Source organism: Callospermophilus lateralis, chromosome X (assembly GCF_048772815.1).
Source record: "Callospermophilus lateralis isolate mCalLat2 chromosome X, mCalLat2.hap1, whole genome shotgun sequence".
Taxonomy (NCBI): domain Eukaryota; kingdom Metazoa; phylum Chordata; class Mammalia; order Rodentia; family Sciuridae; genus Callospermophilus; species Callospermophilus lateralis.
In genome coordinates this window covers 38790283-38808967 of record NC_135325.1, presented here as the reverse complement: position 1 = coordinate 38808967, position 18685 = coordinate 38790283, and the positions used below count along the sequence as shown (strand labels likewise).

The 18685-nt window shown below is 37.5% G+C and overlaps 1 protein-coding gene and 1 pseudogene across 2 annotated transcripts in view; both read left to right on the top strand.

Moving 5' to 3' along the window:
* Positions 1–18685, top strand: part of Fam120c (family with sequence similarity 120 member C) — a 117494-nt gene that overhangs the window by 87368 nt on the left and 11441 nt on the right. The window contains exons 11-13 of one of the 2 annotated variants that reach the window (XM_077107740.1): positions 12090–12204; positions 15611–15820; positions 17257–17458. In XM_077107740.1, coding sequence (XP_076963855.1) covers positions 12090–12204; positions 15611–15820; positions 17257–17458 — 527 coding nt within the window. The remainder of the gene's footprint in view (positions 1–12089; positions 12205–15610; positions 15821–17256; positions 17459–18685) is intronic. The other variant, XM_077107743.1, reaches the window with a different exon arrangement.
* LOC143639300 (grancalcin-like) lies at positions 6314–6967 on the top strand (annotated as a pseudogene).

Below are 18685 nucleotides of genomic sequence, written 5' to 3'. Positions count from 1 at the left end.
ATCTGATTATGAACTTGTATCCAGAATATACAAAGAACTACAGCTGAGAATGGTGGTACACACCTGTAATATCAGTGGCTGGGGAATCTGAGGCAGGAGGTTCATGAGTTCAAAGCCAGCCTCTCAGCAACTTAGTGAGGCCCTGAGAAACTCAGCAAGACCCTGTCTTTAAATAAAATACAAAAAAGGGCTGAGGATGTAGCTCAGTGGTTAAGCACTCCTGGTTTCAATACCCGGTACCAAAAGAAACAAAAGCAACAACAAGAACACTTAAAACTTGAAAATAACCCAATTTAAAAATAAGTAGGGGGGCTAGGATTGTGGCTCAGCGGTAGAGTGCTCTCCTCGCACAGGCAGGACCCGGGTTCGATCCTCAGCACCACATAAAAATAAAGGCATTGTGTTGTATCCATCTATACCTAAAAAATAAATATTAAAAAAAAATAAGTAGGGGCTGGGGATATAGCTCAGTTAGTAGAGTGCTTGCTTCACATACACAAGGCCCTGGGTTCAATCCCCAGCACACACACACACAAAAAAAGCCAGGAATGGGCTGGGGTTGCAGCTCAGTGGTAGAGGGCTTACCTAGCATGTGTTAGGCACTGGGTTTGATTCTCAGTACCACGTATGTAAATTAATTGATTAAATAAAGGTATTGTGTCCATCAACAACTAAAAAAATGATTAAAGGATGTGAGTAGCATTTCACAAAGAAAGTATACAGGATTGAAGCATAAGACATGAAAAAATTCTCAACCACAGTAATCATTAATGCGATCCACAATGAACACTATTTCATCACACAATGATGGTAATACAAAATACAGTAACAAATATTAAAGGCTGTTGAAAGCCAGATCCCCTCATACATTGTTGATAGGAAATTAAGGTGGTATAACTACTTTGGAGATCTGTTTGGCATTTTCTTTTTTAAGCTTGCTTTCTTTCTTTTTTCTTTCTTTATTTATTTATTTATTTTTGTGGTGCTGGGGATTGAATTTAGGGCTTTACACATGACCAGCACTTGCTCTACAAATATCTCCAGCCCACATTTGGCATTTTCTTAAAACTCATTAAACTCTAATGGAGCATATAACTCATTTTTTCACTCCTATTTAATCCAAGAACATTGAAAAGATACATCGACTCAAAGTTGCACATGAATGTTCATGGAAACATTATTCATAATAGCCAAGTACTCTATCACATAGTAACACTCCCATTCCTTGCATAGCCATTTTGGAAAACAATTTGGTAGTTTGTTTTTTTAAACTACCATACAAGCTGGGTATAGTGGCATACGCATGTAATCCCAGTGACTCGGGAGGCTGAGACAGGAGGATCCCAAGTTTGAGGCCATCATCAGAAATTTGGCAAGTCCTTGTCTCAAAAAATACAGAAGGCTGGGGATGTAGCTCAGTGGTAAAACACCCCTGGGTTCAATCCCCAGTACCAAAAATAAATAAAATAAAAATTTATAACCCATCAAAAATTGTACTCTTGGGCATTTATACCAGAGAAGTAAAAAATTAAGTCCTCACAAAAACCTATACACAAATATTCATAGCATTCTTATTTAATGTTTACATTTGGGTGCTTAGGATTGAATCCAGGGCCTTGTGCATGCTAGGCAAGGACTTTACCACTGGACTACATACCCAGCCCACATCCTTTATTTTATTTGTGTGTGTGTGTGTGTGTGTGTGTGTGTGTGTGTGTGTATGTATGTATGTGTGTTTTACTGGGGATTGAACCCAGGGCCTTGTGCATTCGAGGCGAGCACTCTACCAACTGAGCTATATCCCCAACCCTCCTTTATTAATACCCTCAAACAGGAAATAACCCAGCTGCCTTTCCATGGATTATTATCTGTTGTATGCAAATACCACGGAATTCTACTCAGCAGGAAAAAGCAAGAAACAGCATAAATAAATATTGAGCAAGTTGTACTTAAGTTAAAAAACAATCAAAATACCAAATTGTGAAAATGGAGAACAAATGTTTCTGGGGTACCTGGAGATTGGGAAGATAGGAGGAAATCATTGTGATTTTTTTTTCAAAAGACCACATGAGATATCCTTTAGTGAAAAAACTATTCAGTATCTTTCCTGGATCAATGTCAGTACTCTGATATTTTTAGAGTTGTGCAATATAATACCATTAAGTAGTGCAATATAATACCATTAAGTAAGTGTCAATTGATCAAGTTTTAAGGGATCTTTCTGATTTGTGTCTTACAGTGCACATGAGTCTACAATAATATAAAAATTAAAAGTTTAAGACACATTAAACAGAGTACCATGACACATGCCTGTAATCCCAACAACTTGGGAGACTGAGAAGTATCACAGGTTCAAGACCAGACTTAACTTAGTGAGAGCCTGTCTCAAAATGAATATTTTTCTTAAAAATTATGGGAGAGCCATGAGGACAGAGAAAGGAGGTTGTGTTCCTGGCTGCTTCATGACATGAAACCAAGAAAGCAGACAGGCAGCTTCTCCCAAGGTGGGTGAACAAAAAAAGTGGGGGGGACTTTATTAGAACCTAAAACTGGACATTCAAAGCAGATCAGGGACACACAAAGTTATATATAATAAAGTAAGGAAAAAATCCACAGTGGCATAGCTGCTGCCACAGCAAGCAGATGCTCCACCAGAGAGGTCCCTCTATGAGCACAGTAGAGGGATAAGGGAACGTTCATTTTGGAGAGGCCCAAGGCATTTCTGGGTATGGAGCATTTAGAGACTAAGGATATTGCCCAACAAACCTTAACAACATGCTGCATGATATCCAGCAGCATGTGGAGGACAAAAGAAGCAACCGGTTTACAACTGTGGCATTGGGGGCCAGCAACTGAGGAAGTCAATTCCTGGCAAACCCAAGTTTGGCCTGAAATACAAGCCCAGTAAACACATGCTGCACAACATACAGTGTGCCTAAGTGACTAAAAAAAATCAATCATGGAGAGAGGTTTACACAAGGTTGAGGAAACCCAGCTCTACCCCTCCCTCTCCTCTGACTGCTTACAGGACCAGCTATGAAAGGAATCTGGCCAGGAAGTCAGAAGAGTGGGGAGAGGAAAAATTGTTTGGAGACTGAACCCAACACCAGTAAACATGGGGTCTGCAGGTTTCGTAGGGGACTAAGAATTGGCTCCCCCAGTAGGTGTATGAAACCCAAGGGTATCCCTGAGGTAAAGTCTTCCAGCATGGACAACAAGTACCAGGTGCTGGATATGTGTTGAATTAAATCTCCAGGCCAATTAGCAATTAGTGAAGACCCTGGAGCCCACCTCAGCCTCCTAAGCCACTGGGATTATAGGCATGTGCCACCTTGCCCAGCTGTAGGGTCATTTTGATAGCTCCCTTTTGGTTGATTTTTTTTTCTTTCTTTCTTTCTTTTTTTTTTTTTTTTTTTTTTTGATTTTTTTTTTAAAGAGAGAGTGAGAGAGGAGAGAGAGAGAGAGAGAGAGAATTTTTAATATTTATTTTTTAGTTATCGGCGGATACAACATCTTTGTTTGTATGTGGTGCTGAGGATGGAACCCGGGCCGCACGCATGCCAGGCAAGCGCGCTACCGCTTGAGCCACATCCCCAGCCCCTTGTTTGATTTTTTAAAAATATTTTTTCTTGTTTTTTTTTCCTTGATTAAACTTGTTAGATTTTTATCAACTTTTAGCTGTATTACTTCGTTTGTATTTCACATATTTCTACTCCTCTTATTTTTTCCTTCCTACTACCTAATTTGAACATAATTTGATTGTTAATCTAGCTTCTTTCTGATACAAATACTTTAAGTTATAAATGTTCATCTGACTACTATTTCATCCCAGAGATTCTAATATTTTAAGCTTTTATTATCACGTAGTTCAAAGCACTTTTTATGTACTTTTCTTGTGCTCTCTTCTTCGATCTGTGAGATATTTCTAAGTGTGCTGTTTGATTTTGAAGTAGTTGAGACATGGGTTTAGGGTTCTATATATCTTAAGGTGATTGATTTCTAATATAATAAATCATGCATGAAACACAGTATGCATGATTTCAAATATTTTAAATTTCTCAAAGCTTATTTTATGACAAAATATAATCTCTCATTAATTTTTTTACTTGACAATTTTGTGTATAGTTCTCTATAAATAACAAGTAGGTCAAGGTGGCTGATAATGTTATTAAGCCTTCTGTATCATTACTCCTTCCAGCAAAGTGAGGGGGCTTAAAAATTTCCAAATGTAATTGTGGATTTGTCTTTTCTAGTCTTATTAATTTTTACTTAATGTATATTGAAATTTTATTATTAGGTACATACACATTTAAGATTGTTGTACTTTCTTGAAGTTACCCTATCATGGTTATGAAATGTTCCCCTTTATGTCTAGAAATACATTTACTTGAAATTTGTTTATTTATTTATTTATTTTTAAAGAGAGAGAGAGAGAGAGAGAGAGAGAGAGAGAGAATTTTAATATTTATTTTTTAGTTTTCGGCAGACACAACATCTTTTTTTGTATGTGGTGCTGAGGATCCATCCCAGGCCACAAGCATGCCAGGCAAGCGTGCTACCGCTTGAGCCACATCCCCAGCCCCAATGAAATTTATTTTATATTAATAGTTCTACTTCAGATTTTTCATGCTTAGTTTCCCCTTCTTTTGCTTTTAACCTATTGGTGTATTAATATTTACATACATAGTCAGCATTGAGTTATTATTTGCTTTTCATACATGTTAAACATTTATACCTTTTAATTACAATATCTGGTTCAGTTATATGTGAATTAATATAGATACTATTGGAAGAAAAGAACACCTGACATGAAGGTCAGTGGAAAATTGGGTAAATGATAAGTTTGATGATGTAATATTATGGAAAACGGGTTGAGAGAGAAGATTATTGGAATGCTTTTGTTGCAACTGTTCATTCTCTCATTTATCATATGTTACACAGGAACAGACTTATTTTTTGTCAACACATTATTTAGCAAAAATAAAAATATATTCATAAAAAATAAAAATTATGATGAGTAATACAGCCAGGTACAAAAGACCATATAGGGTATTATTCCACTTGTATGAAATATCCAGAACAGGACTGGGGCTGTAGCTCTGAGGCAAAGCACTTGCCTAGCATGTTTAAGGCACTGGGTTTGATCCTCAGCACCACATTAAAAAATAAATAAAATAAAGGCATGCTGGGGCTGCATTTGTAGCTCAGTGGTAGAGTGCTTGCTTAGCATGTGCGAGGAACTGGGTTAAATCCATGGCACCACATAAAAACAAATAAATAAATGTGTTGTGTTCATCTACAACTAAAAAACATTGAAAAAGTAAATAAAACATAAAAGCATGCCATCCATCTGCAACTATAAAAATATAAAAAGAAAAAAAGAAATAACCAGAACAGGCAAGTACATAGACATAGAAAGTAGATTAGTGGTTGCCTTTGGGTGGGTACAATGAGTGACTGTATATGAGCATGAGGGATCTTCCTGGGGTAGTACAAATGTTCTAAAACTCAATTATGGTGTAGTTATAATGAAAACAGTTTATGGTATACAAATTATACCTTAATAGAACATTTAAAAAAATTTTAGTTGTATATGGATACAATACCTTTGTTTTATTTATAATTTTTAGGTAGTGCTAAGAATCAAACCCAGTGCCTCATACATGCTAGGCAAGTGCTTTACCACTGAGCCACATCCCTAACCCCTTAATAAAACATTTTAAAGGTTAGATTTTTTAATACATTAAAATTATCCTAAAATAAAAGTTTTTTTTTAACATAATGAGTAGTGTTAAGGAAAGATATAAAGACTGGAGCCCCTCCAAGATGGAAAGACATAGGTCTAGGGGTGTATAGCTCAGTGGTAGAGCACTTGCCTAGCATGCATAAGGCCCTGGGTTTGATTCTCAGCACGGTAACATATGAAGTGAGATATAAAATTGTTATCAATAACTATGCTAATTTGACCTATGTACACATAAATTTGTGTGATTAAATAGTCAAAAAAACAAACAACAACAACAACAAAAAAAAAACATGACAGCATCTGTGCCAGAATGCATCAAATTAAAAAGACAAATGAGAATGTATTTGCAACAGGACAGTGTATTAATATTCTCTCTACGTAAGGGCATTTTAGCTCTCTGCTTCCTGGTGCCATTTCCCCAGCTCCTTTCCTCTGCCATACCTTTTATCCATTGATGTTCTGCCTCACCTCAGGCTCAGAGGAAAAGAATGGGCTAAGACCTCTGAAACCTTTGGAAAATTTAGTGACTACATGCTAGGAATGCAGGTGACAGGAACAGGTCTAAACATGTTCCCTTGTGGTTACTCTGGGTATCCAGCATATTCAGACAGATATTCATTAGCTGATGACCCAGTGTGGACTTAATTTCACTTATGTTGGTGGACAGGATGGTAAAGAGATGCTGAAGAACTTCAAAAATGTTTGACACAGTCTGGAATTAGTCGAGCTTATTCTTCCTTCAGTTTGGAAACCTGTAGAATTGTGGTTGCCATATTGAGTAGAGATTACACAGGAAAAATGGAATTTAGTGAATTCAAGGAGCTTGAGTAGCTCTTTTTAAAAAAAAAAAATTTTAGTTGTAGAAGAACACAATATCTTTCTTGCTTTATTTATTTATTTTTATGTGGTGCTGAGAATTGAACTCAGTGCCTCACATGTGGGATGTAAGCATTATACCACTGAGCTACAGCCCCAGCCACTTGAGTAGTTTAGTCAAACCATTGCTATCATGGGTTATAGGTGAGTCCTCAAACGTTAACTTCTATTATTAAATATTATAGTAAGAATGGCAGAATTTTCTTTGATAATTATGTTCCTTGCTGTATGAAGCTTCAAGCATTGACAGTCTTCTTTAGGAGAAAAGACCACTTGCAACAAGGGTATGTGAACTTTGTTTATGATGATGTTTTTGCAGCTTTTCATGTTAATTTGAATGACTAGTATTTGAATGCTGAAGAAATACTATGAATTCTTTTGCTTGAAAGATCTGGACTAACTTAAATTAAATTTTTGGAGCTTTTTCTGTTCTTACGTGTTAAACCTTTTCCCTTACTATGTGTACTTTACTTTAATCCACAGTTCAAAGAAAGTAAAGATACACACACACACACACACACACACATACACATGCATATACATACACATTCATATATTTTTGGGAAAAGGTATCACTTTGCAAATATCTACATACTGTTATAGAATATTGGTATAGAATTAATTGATGTAAAATATTGTAAATGTGGGTTTTGAGGGCCAGCTAGAAGGGAAAGTCTGGATTGTGTGCCATCTTTGTAGTAGGATTTGTTCTTTGGTCACATAATCGAAGAACATCTTATGGGGTTTTGCCTGTGAAGAGGAAAATTGCAGTTACTAAAAATGTATCCTAATTTGAATCTATAGCGAAATAAAACTACAGGAAGGAAAAAAGGGCTTTTTAGAAACCAGAACTCCAAAGGGGTAAATGATATTCTTATGTCAGTTTTTGTTATTGTAATAAAAATACCAGACAACAACAACCTTGAGGAGGAAGAGTTCATTTTGGATCACAGTTTCAGACAATTCAGTCCATTATTGGCTGGCTGCATTGCTCTGGGCCTGTGATGAGGCAGAGTATCATGGTGGAAGGGCATCGTAGGGGAAAGCTGCTCAGCTCATGACAGCCAGGTAGTGGAGAGAGAAAGGAAAGGACCAGGGACAGATAGAGTGCTCAAAGTCATGTCCTCAGGACCTACTTCCTCCAGCCATTCCCTACCTGCTGACAGTTATCTCCAACAAACCCTTTCAAAATTTTAATCATTCAAGTGAATTAATCCACTGATGAAATTACAGCCCTGGTGATTCAATCATTTCTTAAAAGCCCACCCTGTGAACATGATCCAAAAAATAAGAAAAGTGGTACACACTGGAATTGTCCTGGAAAGTTAGAGTCTGAGACTGCCCAGTCTCACTTGGGCCTCTGTAGCTATTTTTATTTTCTTTTCTTGTCTGCTTCACTGGTCTCTGCTTTTCTTAGTTTAAATTCTCAAGACTGATTGGATTAGCTGTCCACCCCTTGTTCCAGTAGCTCTCGTTATTATAAAGAAAAGGCTTTAGATTATCTGAGAAGGAGGTGTAGATAGAACAAGTAAATTAACTGATATGTTTATGATAGACATGAATCACTCACAGAAGTAAGTAAGAGTTTGGAAAAACATATGCAACCTCACCATTAGCAATCAATATTTTACCCATTATGTCATCAAATATTAACAATAACAATCCTTGCTGACACACTGCTTGGGGATAGGGTATAAATTGGGACAAACTGGCCTGTACTAGGGATTGAACTAAGGGGCAGTCTACCACTGAACTACATACACTCCAGGCCTTTTTATTTTTTATTTTGAGAAAAAGGTGTCACTCTGTTGCTGAGGCTGGCCTTGAACTTGCAATCTTCGTGCCTCAGCCTACTGAGTAGGCATGCCTATATCACTGTCCTCTCTGTTATAGTCTTTTGAGATGCAGATGGTATTATCCCCATTATAGAGATGAGCAAACTAAATCACCTAAAGGATAAAAGCAGTTGTTGGAAGTCACATGGAAAAGGTATATCGGAACCTCCTTTAGAAACAAAGATGTTAGCATCCAAGTTTTTATTCATTTCCATTATATTCTATGAACATAAAGTCCTTAGCAAGGTATGTAGAATATCATATGCATCAACTAAATGTTGTTCATATGAGTAGTTTATAATTTGCTGCATATTATAATAGAATGTAGTACTTAAAAAGTATGTTTAATAATATAACCACTACTAATAGTAAGGATGTCATCTTGTCCTTGAGATTGAGGAATTTCCTTGGGAAATAAATAATGCTACAGTTTTGCCAGAGAAAATACCCAGAAGCATTATATAATTCAGAAGATAGTACATTTTATATGTTATTATTTTCTACTGTCCCATTTCTAAGCCCTATGCTCCTCTGATTTATTGGCCCTTACATTCTTTGTGTCTTAATTCGTTCAATACTAGTTGAATGGCAGTTCCCGCTCAAAGATGGATCTTAGAATTTCCTTCTGAATATCCTGACATTTACACATTTGTTTGACAAATATTTATTGAACACCTACTCTGCCCTTCATTATACTAAGGTTAGAGAGACATTTCAGATTTCAAATTAATATAGTATAGACCAAACCAAACCAAAGCTGCAGTCCCCAGGAAATTAAATGTTTCTTCCTCTATGGAGCTTTCTCTGATTCTGTCAGGTACATTTAGTCAGTCACTACTCTCTCCTTAGAGTACCCAGAACAATCTGTAAACTCATACTCTTTGTATCATATTAAACTTTCTATGAGCTTGCCTGTTTCGCACACTCAACTGCTTTAGGTAAGTTTTTCTTACATATCATTTAAGATGATACTGTTACAATTTTGCTTTGGAGGGTTTGCTTTGTTTTTCCTATTTGTTTTCTTCTTAATTTTTTAAAAATTTGTTCTAATTAATTGTACATGACAGTAGAATGCATTTTGACACATTGTACACAAATGGAGTACAACTTCTCATTCCTCTGGCTATCTGTGGTGCAGAGTCACACCCATAGTGTAATCATACATATATATTGGGTAATAACGTCTGATTCTACCATCTTTCCTATCCCCACACCCCCTCCTCTCCCTTCACTCTCCTCTGCACAATCCAAAGTTTCTTTATTCTTCCCTACCATCCCCCCCCCACAAACACCCTATGGTTCAGCATCTGCTTATCAGAGGAAACATTTGGCCTTTTGATTTTTTGGGATTGGCTTATTTCACTTAGCAGGATATTCTCTAGTTCCAGAGGATTTGCTTCTGTTGAGGTTTTGTTTGTTTTGCTTTGCATTCAGTCACTCTTCCAGTAAATATTTATCAACATCTGCCCTATGCCACGTAGTGTACTAGCAAGTTTATAGTAAGTAAGTTTTAATAAACAGAGATAAGCAAGGACCTAGAACTCATGGGAACCCATATGGGCACTTGAAAAATATGTATTCTTTGTACAAAATCAGTCAAGCTCTTAAACATCATTTATTCCATTAATAAGATCTTCTGTGACTTTAAATATAGGTATATTGTGTTCATGTTCATTTTCTTCTATTGGTGTTTTGCATCTTGCCAACAAACTAAGATGGAAATTTTTAAAATAAAAGAAAGGTGAAAATTAAATTGAAGAATAACATTAATATCAGACTAGTCCTCAAGGCAAAAAGTATTGTAAACAAGAATATTGTATATTTATTAAAGATTAGCTACAAATTGCATGCTAAATAATATAGCATCAAAAATATAAAATAGGTAATAAAGAATAAATTCTCCATGTGGATAAAGTGTGAGTAGTGAAAATAGAAAATTTCTGAGGAAAGGGAAATTTTCTGGAGCCCAAGGAGATCCCTCCTAGGGAGCCCACTCATTTAGAATTTAGTTCCTAAAGAAGCAAAAGGAATGGGCTAGGATTGGAGCTCAGTGGTAGAGCACTTGCCTAGCATGTGTGAGGCACTGAGTTCAATACTCAGCACCACATAAAAATAAATAAAATAAATGGTCCACCAAAAATATATAACAAATATATAACAAAAGCAGCAGCAATAGGATTCTTTTGGCATGTCCTGCCATCTCATCCTGGAACTCAGAGAAACACTTCGGGTTTGAAGAAAGAATAATGATGTAGAGATGCCTATGCTGTTTTAGTCATTCTAGGTGAAAAATATTTAGCTCAGAGAGTTTCTAGATTCTAAGCCAGACTGACTGTAGAACCCTGACTCTTTCCAGGGTACCATATTGTCTCGTGGTTACTACCAGACTTCCCAGGAACCTATCCCATGTGCCACTCAAGAAAACACTGCTTGTTTGAAATGCCAAACTTCCGAAGTCTTATACAGCTTCAGTAATTATGTATGATCATTGTTGTCAGCTTTCAGGGAGCGAAGAACAAATTTGTACTGATATATTTGTATTTTTTCCTCTCTGTCTCTGTCTCTCTCTCTTTCTGCATTCTTAGTGTCTAAAACAGTAAAGCATATTCAGTTCATGGACATTCAATTCAAATACTCATCAGTGAGTACCTATTTATTTAATTAGTGGATTGTCTATCTTAGAAATCTATGACTCCATATCATCTAGCCATCTGCCCAAGCTAGAATTTTAAGAGACTTAGACTCTCCCCTTCTTTTTACTCCCTTCCCATAAAACCCATGACCAAGGGCTATGGATGTAGCTCGGTGGTAGAGCACTTGCCTATCATGTGGAAGACCCAGGGATTCACCCTAGTACTGCAATTAAAAAAAATCCATCACTAAGTCTTATGGATTTATTTCCTTAATAGCTCTTGCATTTGTCACCTTGCTCACTCCATCTTTTCATCTAGTGCCTTTGTTCAGTCCCTCTCTGGCCACTGATTCAGTCACCTTCCAACTGGTATCCATGCCTTTACTCTCTTTCCCTCTGAGCCCATCAACACCAAAACAGTTAATACCACTCTTGCTGGCAATCCCTAAATGTCTCCCATAATTCAAAATGATAGTCCAAATTCCATACTTATGAGTGGAGACACTTGATCTGGCCTACTTTCTAATTTTGCTTCCTATCACTCTAAACATTCTTAGCTACAGCAGTACTGAACCAGGTACATTTTGCCAAGTGATGCTTCATGCCTTTACACATATTCTCCAGTCAACCGAGAACATCTTTCCTTAACTTTTCTTTTGTCTCACTAAATTCTACAGACCCTTTGGAACTCAGCTCCTGCTGACTTTTTCAGAATGCCCTCCCCCACTCTTAGAGTTGTGGGACTCTTCTGTGCTCTCAGAACCCTGTGTATTCTTCTCTTGATACTTAAAACACTGTCCTGTCATTGCTGATGTACAAGCCTATCTCCTCTGTCACCCAGACTATGTGTAATCAAATGCAGAGATTCTTCTACTTTATTCTTTTGTAATTGCCAAAACCTAGCCTAGGATCTGGTCCATAATAGCTTTCAACTTAATAAGTGGTTATGTGATAAATACATGAGGTCTTGTGGCCTAATAATGATGCTTTTATTTTCTAGCTACATGGTTCAGTGGCCTGGTGGCAGAATCCTGCATCGCCATGAGCTAGACACCTTTCTTGCACAGGCAGTGTCTACCCAGCTTTATGAACCAGATCAACTCCAAGAACTCAAGGTGATTTGATTCTACCTTTATTTAACTTTTTCCTGTACTGTAGGGTCTTTTTCTCCCAGAACGGGGGGTGGGGGAAATGAGTTCTGCAAGTAAGGATTGACTTACCTTATTCAAATATACAAAAATCTGTCAGTAAAATCAAAAGATGCCTGCTATACTATCCCCATATTGATGGATGAAAATGGACAATAAAGATGGATATTATGCAAGGCAAATGAATCATGGCCCATAGACTATGTGTCCGACTCTCTTTGTAAAAAAATAACTTTTTGGCCAGGCACAGTAGTGTACAATTATAATCCCAGTGGCCTGGGAGGCTGAGGCAGGAGGATCACAAGTTCAAAGCTAGCCTCAGCAACAGCAAGACCCTGTTTCTAAATAAAATTTAAAAGGGCTGGGGATGTGGCTCAGTGGTTAAGCACCCCTTAATTCAATCCCTGGTACCAAACAATTTTCTTTTGTTTGGTGTCACTAAGTTGCTGAGCCTAGCCTTGAACATATGATTTTCCTGCTTTAGCCTCCTTGGTTTCTGAGATTACAGGTGTGCAGCATAATGCCCACCTCTGACTCTTATAAGAAGTACTACAGGGACTTATCCTGGTATCCCTGCTTATTTCCGAATAAATGTCCATCCCACCTTTAATAATACATATTGGGTACTAGGGGGAAGTATAGAAAAGCATGAGGAAAAAAATAAGTCCACCATGTAATTGAAGGCAGTACAGGATGGTAGCATAAATGATAGGCTCTCAAGGAACGCTGCCTTCAGTTTTAATTCTGGCTTCATAATGTCCCAGCTGTGTGACCTTGGACAGGCTACTTAAACTCTCTAGCTTTAGTTTCCTTACTTGTAGGATTGTGAGAATATTAAGTAAAATAATACATGTAAACAGTCTCTTGCATATTTTAAGTTCACAGTACTCAATAAATATTGCCTGTCAATGCAGAATATTCCAACCCCTGACTTCAGTAGCTATGTTCTTTTGCGGCCCTAAGGTAAACCAGAAGATCAAATGAATAAGATTTGCAAAACTGAGCTGGGTTCAGTGACAACACATCTGTAGTCCCAGTTACTTGGGTGCTAGAGCAGGAGGATCCCCTGAGCCCAGGAGTACTAAACTGGGTAACAAGGAGAACTCTTCTCAAAAAAAATAATACTTGGGGATAGGAGTATAGCTCAAAGTTGTAGCACTTACCTAACATACAAGAGGCCCTGGGTTCAATCCCTTGCAATCCCTTGTACTAAAAAAAGAAAAATAGGGATTGGGATGTGGCTCAAGTGGTAGCGTGCTCACCTGGCATGCGTGAGGCACTGGTTATGATCCTCAGCACCACATAAAAATAAAACAAAGATATTGTGTCCCTCTAAAAAACTAAAAAATAAATATTTTTTAAAAATAAAAAATAAATAAAAAAAGAAAAATACTTGTAAAATTTTAATTTAAACTGGGTACACTGTTGTATGTCTGTAATCCTATCTACTCTGAAGACTGAGGCAGGAGGTTCAAAAGTTCAAGGACAGCCTGGGCAAATTAGTAAGACCCTGTTTCAAAATTGAAAAAATTAGCCAGGTACAATGATGCTCACTTGTAATCCCAGTGAATAGGGAGGCTGAGGCAGGAGGGTCTCAAGTTCAAAGCCAGCCTCAGCAACTTAGTGAGGTCCTAATCAATTTAGGGTTAATCACCTGTGGGTTCAATCTCTGATACAAAAAAAAAAAAAATTAAGAGCTGGGATGTAGCTCATTGGTAGAGCTCTTGACTCACCTTTATAAGGCTGTGGATTCAATCCCCAGTACAACAACAGCAAAAATCTTAATTTATTTCAGATCAACTATGGGAAAGATGCAATCATCCTAGGACAAAAAGTGTTTCCTTTTTGGAGTAAAGTAGTATGGCTGGATGGTAGAGCAGCTCCTGATGCCCAACCACATCTAGCAGGCACCTGAAAATACTTCCCTTTTTCCTATTGAAGCCATCTAACATACCAACTTGAGATAACCACTGTGAAAACTGTTGATGTTTTCTTCCAGTGGTTTTTGTGTGTGTGTTATGCTGAGGATTGACTCTTTCAGACTTTTGTCATGCATATTGATGTTTCTTAAGTAGTTATAGCCACAGTTTCTGTGTATGCAGATTGAACCAACCACAGATGTATAATATTTTTTTAAAAGTTGCATTAATACTAGATGTGTAAACTTTATTTCTTGTCATTATTCCCTAAATAATACACTTTAACAGCTATTTACATTTCATCTACATTGAATATTAGTAATTATACATAATCTATATGCTATAAAGTATATAGGAGGATATGTGTAGGTTATGCAAATACAAAAGGGACTTGAATATATATGAATTTCATTATGCTTGTTGGGAACCAATCCCCAGTGATACCAAGTGATGACTATATTGTGTTTTTTTTCCACAATATAACATATATTTTCTATATGTTAAAAATTTTAGTAAATATTTTATCATATGGCTGTATCATTTAATTATTATAATGTTTATAGTTTTCCCCTGTTATGTGTAATGTTATAATTAGCATCTTTACGGATAAAATTTTATTCACATCTCTACTTCTTAGAATAGATTCTTAAAGTTGATATCCTCTAACCTTATGAATACCTTTCAAGTCATCTCAGGGAAAAACATAGATAAAAACTAATTGTGCATTCAAAGGTCTGTATTAAAAAGCACATGTTCAAATTTAACTGCAAGAATTAGCATGACAGAAGGGCCGAGGGTGTGGCTCAGTGGTAGAGCACTTTCCTAGCATGTGCAAGGCTCTGGGTTCAATCCCCAGCACTGAAAAAAATAAAAAGAAAGAACTACTTTGTCAGGAATAAGAATAAATGTTATCAGTAACAGTACATGTTGAATATCCCTTATCAACAATGCTTGGGGCCAGATTTGTTTTGGATTTCAGATTTTGTTTGGATTTTTAAGTATTACATATACCTAATAAGATATCTTGGAGCTAAGATCCAAGTCTAAACATGAAATGCACTTGTGTTGTATATGCTCATACACATAGCCCGGAGGTAATTTTCTATGATATTTTTAGGGTAACTACATTTTGACTGTGACCTGTCATATGAGGCCAGGTGTGGTTGTTTTCACCTGTGGGATCATGTCTGTGCTCAAAAAGTATCATATTTTGAAGCAGTTTAGATTTTAGATTTTCAGATTAGGGATGCTCAACCCTAGTTTTGGGGGTTTTTTTTTTCAATTTTTTAGTTGTAGTTGGACATAATACCTTTAATTTTTTATTTATTTTTATGTGGTGCTGAAGATCGAACCCAGGGCCCAGCACGTTCTAGGCAAGCACTCTACTGCTGAGCCACAACCCCAGCCCTCAACCCTAGTTTTTAATACTAATTTCTCCTCTATGGTTGTTTCAGATTGAGAAACTGGATGCCCGAGGGATTCAGCTTGCTGCCCTCTTCATGAGTGGGGTCGACACAGCTCTCTTTGCAAATGATGCCTGTGGCCAGCCAGTCCCTTGGGAGCACTGCTGCCCCTGGATTTACTTTGATGGCAAGCTGTTCCAGAGCAAGCTCATTAAAGCAGGCCGAGAACGAGTATCCCTGGTTGAACTCTGCGATGGCCAGGTACCAGCACATTGGGCAGTTGCTGAGGGCCATCTCTAATCTGCTGAATGGGAATGAATGAATGGGCAGGGAGAGGAAAAAGAGCTGAAACATTGGAGAGGGAGGGAGCAGAAGTGGGAAAAGTGTTTCTAACCTTAACCTAATTGAACCAACATGGCCCCAAACCCCAAGTATAATCTTGTAATGTACATGTTATAAAATCATATGTTGAAAGTTTTTTTTTAATGTTTTATTTTGAGACAGGGTCTTGCTAAGTTGCTTAGGGCCTTGCTAAATTGCTAAGACTGGCTTTGAACTTGTGATCCTTCTGCCTCAGCCTCCTGAGCCACTGAGATTACAGGTGTGCACCACCATCCCAGCTTGTTGAAAGTTTTTGTATGAGCTTGAAGTAATCATGTCCTTTTTCATATTTCTTCCCCATGGAATACTCAGTCATAGTATATGCTTTTTCTCTAACTCTTAGGATTTCATTTCCCTTATTTACAAAAACTGTAAGTCACTTTTGCATGTGATGACCTTTTTTTTTGTAATGAAACTGTTTACAAATAGGTAAAGCAGACGAAAGGGTAGAAGTGGAGGAATTTTTGAAGCCAAACTTTGGAAAAAGTGAGAAAAGACAAGGGAGTGGAAAGATTACTCACTCTTTCATCCATTTGGAGGGAATTAGCTGAGATTTTAGAGCAGGGGTCAGCAAACTACCCGGTCTGCCTCCCGTTTTCTGCAAGACAGTCCATCCCCTGTTTTTGTAAATAAAATTTTATTGGAATACAGCCACATTCATTTGTTTGCATATCACCTCTGCTTTCATGCAACAGTGGCAGAGTGGAGTAATTGTGGCAGACCCAGTGTGGCACACAAAACCTAATATATTTACTGTTCTATCCATTCCAGAAGAAGTTTGAGCCTAAGCAGAACTTAGGGTCTCCAATCCTGCAGATAGGGGAGAAAGTTGAAATTAAGGCTTCCTATATATCGGGGTTTTATTCTTTTCTCTTTTACCTAATTCTGTTACCTGTCCCTTAAAAAATGACCTAACCTACCTGCACAAGGACTTGTGTTCAATCCCCAACATTTCAAAAGAACAAAAGAAAGAAAATAAGATAAAAATAAATTATCTATCCTATTGCTGGCCATGTAAGAGACCATCAGTAAATTCTTATTGTTATATTTGTTTTCAGTGGTCTAGTTAATGTGCCTCACAAACCCTCAGTCAATACTAATATGATTGGTAGTGTGGTTTCATGAGAAGAGTGAGGGCTTTGGTGTTAGATGGGCTTCTTGAGTGTGTGGCCTGAAGCCATTTAACTCCAGACCTCAATTCCCTTAATGGGAATAGAATTATGGGGCCATACCTAAAGTGCTCAATAACTGAGCCTGAAACATAGGAGAAGTTAAAAAGATGGCAGCTGCTATTACTATTTTCTCCTTATTTGAAGGCTGACCTGGCAACCAAAGTGGAAAAGATGAGACAGAGTATCCTTGAAGGAGTCAACATGAATCATCCACCACCTTCTGCTCTACTTCCATCACCTACTTTTGTGCCTCCTATGGTGCCCTCTCTGTACCCTGTTTCACTTTATTCCCGAGCCATGGGTTCAATGCCACCTCCCCCTCAAGGAAGGAGCCGAGGGTTTGCAGGTCAGTATGTCAGAATGAGGTATTTACCATCCAATTCATTTCAAAATAACCAACCAGTACTCATTGCTATTACAGAATTACCAGTTTCATATATGTCATACTTCATTTACATTCTGTGCTCTGTTGTGGTAGTTTGAGGAGCATCCTATTTGAGATGGAGGGATGCAGACGGGGAAAGAAAGTCCTATGAATTCCCAGACCACTCTCCATAGAGGTAGTTGGTCCCCAGGAATTTGACTTTAACCAACCAAACTCGCACAGTGACTGACAGAAAAACCAGGATTGACTTTTTTATTTTGAGAACAATTCATATGAACTGGATCTGTATGTTTGCACAGAAGCTTGCAGGAAGAGCAGTAGGAATAAATGACCAATGGGAATAAATTATTTGATATAGACATTTTTACTCTGGGGGTTGACCTGACACATTTCCCTTCCTTCTGCTCCAGAAGCATAGAGATAAATGTAAATGTCATTGTTCATGCCTCCCAAAGGATTACAGGTTAGTAGGGAAAATAAATGCACAAATATACATACAAATACACACATATACATGTAAACATATACATATATGTATAAATTATGGTGACATTTGAGCTGCTCCTTAACAAGAAATCAACAAGCATGCTTAGGTAGCCCTAATATTTTAAGCAACCTGATATTTTAAGCAACCTGTCTCCTGGTGAAACAGGATATTTTAATGGGAACCTTTTAACATGAAATAGCAAGAGTCTGTGATCATGTGAGAGTGTCATTGCTATGTTGAATGTGTGTGTTGTTCATTGCTCCTCTCTTAAAAATGATCTTTTGGGGAATCACAAAATTCAGTATGGATGTTTAATTCAAAGCTGGGCTAGATGAGCAGTGTGAAAGTCAGCTCTTCTTCAGTTGGGTAACAATCAAATCTTAAAATCCAGGAAACTAGCTATTTCATTACTTTAAAGTGGTTCTACAGATCTCTCCTCTGATTATTTGTTTTTATTTCATATTCTTTTGTGTTACCAGGGAGTGAATCCAGGGCCTTGCACATGATAGGCAAGTGCTCTACCACTGACCTATATCCCCAGCCTTTTTGTTTGTTTGTTTTGTTTTGTTTTTGAGACAGGGTCTAACTTGCTGAGTCTGGCCTGGAACTTATGATCCTCCTTCCTCAACCTCCAAGTAGCTGAGATTAGAGGCACATGCCACCACACCCAGCTCTTCTTTGATTCTTTGTGTGTTGTCTTT